The 4,267-nt window shown below is 35.5% G+C and overlaps 1 protein-coding gene across 1 annotated transcript; it reads left to right on the forward strand.

The window, feature by feature from the left end:
* Positions 1 to 132: 132 nt before the first annotated feature.
* On the forward strand, positions 133 to 3,810 carry LOC128251547 (zinc finger protein 107-like). The gene is made up of 2 exons (XM_052978362.1): positions 133 to 220; positions 681 to 3,810. Exon 2 carries the CDS (start codon positions 1,023 to 1,025, stop codon positions 2,781 to 2,783), a length of 1,761 nt encoding a protein of 586 aa, XP_052834322.1. The 5' UTR covers positions 133 to 220; positions 681 to 1,022; the 3' UTR covers positions 2,784 to 3,810.
* Positions 3,811 to 4,267: the final 457 nt, after the last annotated feature.

The following is a 4,267-nucleotide window of genomic DNA, read 5'->3' on the forward strand; positions in this document are numbered from 1 at the left end:
CACTCTCTTCCCCACCTCACACACATAGATTTATTTATTTTCTATCGACTCTTTGTAGAGAGACAACTTTTATTTTCTCTCCCCACTCTCACAAAAATTAATTTGGCCCCAAAGATTTCTTTGGTTTTTCTTAAAATGCTGGTATAAAGCTGAAAATATTTAGTCGAGAAAAATAAGTGTATTTTGTTAAGAATTATTCCATTTATTTGACAGTAAAGAGGTAAGTAATACATTGTTGTTGAATTTTTACCTGTTTACGTATGCATACATGCTATGATATATGTATATATATATGTTGGGGGTGGGTGAAATTTCCGAGGGTTCCATTCTAACCCACCCCACTCTGTTTACTAGACACCAACGGGTTTTGTGGCACATTAGGAAGTTACCAGAATTCATTCAATAAAAAAAAAAAAGAATTTTCAATGATTCCAGGATAGGGTGATGGGGTCTAGTTTCCCCACTTCTGCTTTTTTTTTTCTGAACAAAAGTAAGGGGTTTGCAGCATACTAGGAGGTCAGCGCATTTTATTTATTTGCACAAGATTCTGTGATCTAAATGTTATTAAAATGACAAAATCAATTGTTTAGGTCTGAAGTTTATCTCTACAGAAATGTTGTCCTGTTTTCACTGTTCAAGTAGTCTCAGTGTCTAACATTGTTATTTCTTTATTGTTTCAGAATATCAAATGACATTGGATTAACAGAAGATACATTCTCAGTGACTAAAGAAATATCTTGTACAGAAACAGATTTATAACACTGTTTCTCTAAATCTGTGGAAGAATTCCTATGAAATATTTGCTCTCGCCTGAGATTATTTGCAAAATTTTGAAACATCACTCACTGGAATATCAAGAAGAATAGTTTGTGCATTGATTACACTTGGATAAATTAACCTAAGTATTGTTAGAGAAAGGTAACAGTGGATGAAATTACAGCAGTGGAAATATTTGTAAGAGTAAACTATAAGAAGAGAAGCAAGTAAAAATATATATACATTGAAATTTGGGAAGAACAATAATGGAGAAGAAAGAGAAACTTAAAGAACTGATTTCCCTTGAAGACATTATAAAAGACAGACACAATTTGTCATGTGACTGTGATGTCCATAAAAATTCTCATTCTCAAAAAAGTAATCTAATTGTTCAGAAACAAACTCATATGGGAGAGAAACAATATCACTGTGATATCTGTGGTAAATCTTTCACCTGCAGTGCTGACATAAGTAGACACAAATGTATTCATATAAGTGAAAAGCCATATTGCTGTGATATCTGTGGTAAATCATTCTCTCAAAATAGTAACTTAACTGCACACAAATATATTCATACAGGTGTAAAGCCATATCGATGTGATATCTGTGGTAAATCTTTTACTTCCAGTGGTAACCTAACTAGACACAAACGAATTCACACAGGAGAGATGCCATATCATTGTAATATCTGTGGTAAAGTCTTCTCTCGAAATAGTCATTTAAGTAAACACAAACGTATTCATACAGGAGAGAAGCCATATCATTGTGATATCTGTGGTAAAGTGTTCTCTCAAAATAGTCATTTAAGTAGACACAAACGTATTCATACAGGAGAGAAGCCAAGTCGATGTGATATCTGTGGTAAGTCATTCTCTCAAAATAATAACTTAACAAAACACAAACGCACTCATACGGGAGAGAAACAATATCACTGTGATATCTGTGCTAAATCTTTTACTTCCAGTGGTAACCTAACCAAACACAAACGTATTCATACAGGAGAGATGCCATATCATTGTGATATCTGTGGTAAAGTTTTCTCTCAGAATGGTAATTTAAGTAAACACAAACGTGTTCATACAGGACAGAAACCATATCACTGTGATATCTGTGGTAAATCTTTAACTTCCAGTGGTAACCTAACTACACACAAACGTATTCATACAGGAGAGATGCCTTATCATTGTGATATCTGTGGTAAAGTGTTCTTTCAAAGTAGTCACCTAACTACACACAAACGTACGCATACGGGAGAGAAGCCATATCACTGTGGTATCTGTGGTAAATCATTCTCTCAAAATCGTTACTTAAATATACACAAATGTGTTCATACAGGAGAGAAGCCATATCACTGTGATATCTGTGGTGAGTCATTCTTGCAAAGTTATGACTTAACAATACACAAACGTACACATACAGGGGAGGAGCCATATCATTGTGATATCTGTAGTAAATATTTTACTTCCAGTGGTAACCTAACTAGACACAAACGTATTCATACAGGAGAGATGCCATATCATTGTGAAATCTGTGGTAAATCATTCTCTCAAAATTATGACTTAACAAAACACAAACGTATTCATACAGGAGAGAAGCCATATCACTGTGGTATTTGTGGAAAAGTATTCTCTCAAAATAGAACTTTAAGTATACACAAACGTGTTCATACAGGAGAGAAGCCTTTTCATTGTGGTATCTGTGGTAAATCATTCTCTCAAAATAGTTACTTAACTGCACACAAACGTATTCACACAGGAGAGAAGCCATATCACTGTGATATCTGTGGTAAAGTTTTTTCTCAAAATAGTCATTTAAGTACACACAAACTTATCCATACAGGAGAGAAGCCATATCACTGTGATATATGTGGTAAATCTTTCACTTCCAGTGGTAGCCTAACCAAACACAAACGTATTCATACAGGAGAGCTGCCTTATCATTGTGATATATGTGGTAAAGTGTTCTCTCAAAATAGTCATTTAAGTACACACAAACGTATTCATACAGGAGAGAAGCCATATCACTGATATCTGTGGTAAAGTGTTCTCTCATAATACTCAATTAAGTAGACACAAACGTATTCATACAGGTGAGAAGCCATATCACTGTGATATCTGATGTAAATCATTTTCTCAAGATTCTGACATAACTAGACACAATTATATTCATTCAGAATAGAAGCTACATCAGTGTGGTACATATGGGACATCATTCACTGTAAGTGATGCTTTAACTGGATACAAAAGTAAGAGTGCAGATTTGTATGTTTTCAACTTCTTTTTCTTTTTTCATATTCCTGTGTTTCATGTAATGGAGATCCTGACTGAAAATAAGTTATTTCGAAAAATTTCATTTAGTCTTTATTTAATCTTTCAACCACTTTCATGTGCTTTTCAGTTTCCATGATGTGGGGACCACTATACTGAAACTCCTCTAGGAGATCCTACACATGGTTCTTGGCTGAATATCATTTCCCCAAACATTACTTGTGGCTTTTTCTTGCACAAGAATACAGTAAAGTTGTCAAATATGTACATCAACAATGACCTCCAGTACAAAAGAGAAAAGATCACATTGGAAGGACATGAGGCATAAGTATAGCTTTGTGTCCCCCACGTAACTCATGCCTTATAATTTTCTGCACTCTTGGTAAGTTGCTGCCCATTCACCCAGCGTATTTGTTGAGGAGAGAAGCTATTTCTGTGGAGATTCTGTGATAGGTTATTGTCTGAAAAGTGTCACTTATATGCAGGGATATGGTTTACTGCTAAGATTCCTGAAACAAAAATATAAACACCTATCTATAATTGCAAATGTATTCACACACTAAGGGAGATATGAGATAGTATAACAACAACCTCCCAAAACTTAGTTTTATTCCACTACAAATAGACTTACATTTTCGACACAGCTTACTACTGTGATATTTTTCATTAAAAGTAATTGGTTCCAAATTTTGACTTTGTCTTGCAGGAATATTAATTCCAAGTCTTTGTTCTCACCAATATTGTTATATTTTGGTGGAGACATAATTAATAAAATCTATAAACACACTCCTCCATATTTCCCTTTTTTTCCTGAAAGCAGTTGATGTTTGTTTTTGTCCCCAGAAATAACTCTTGATTCACCATTCTGTAGCTTTCTCGATGTTGCAGTGAAAAATATATTTGGAAGAGAAGCATTGACTGCTTCAGAGAATGTAGTGAAATTTTGTTGGAACTCCGTCGCGGGTTGCTGTTGATCCGATCAACGGAACGGCCTGCTCGTAAAATAACGTGCAAGTGGCTGAGTACTCCACACACACTTGTACCTTTAACGTAGTTCTCGGGGATATTCAGCGTGACACAGTGTGACAAGGCTGACCCTTTGAATTACAGGCACAACAGAAACAGGAAGTAAGAGTGAGAGACAGTTGGGGCAAAAGAGTACAACAGGGTTCGCCACCATCCCCTGCCGGAGCCTCGTGGGGCTTCAGGTGTTTTCGCTCAATAAACACTCACAACGTCCGGTC

Source organism: Octopus bimaculoides, unplaced genomic scaffold (genome assembly GCF_001194135.2).
Source record: "Octopus bimaculoides isolate UCB-OBI-ISO-001 unplaced genomic scaffold, ASM119413v2 Scaffold_121412, whole genome shotgun sequence".
NCBI lineage: Eukaryota > Metazoa > Mollusca > Cephalopoda > Octopoda > Octopodidae > Octopus > Octopus bimaculoides.

What these genes read in the sequence shown, in the direction of transcription:
- LOC128251547 (XM_052978362.1), top strand. Translation starts at nt 1,023, where the DNA reads ATGGAGAAGAAAGAGAAACTTAAAGAACTGATTTCCCTTGAAGACATT.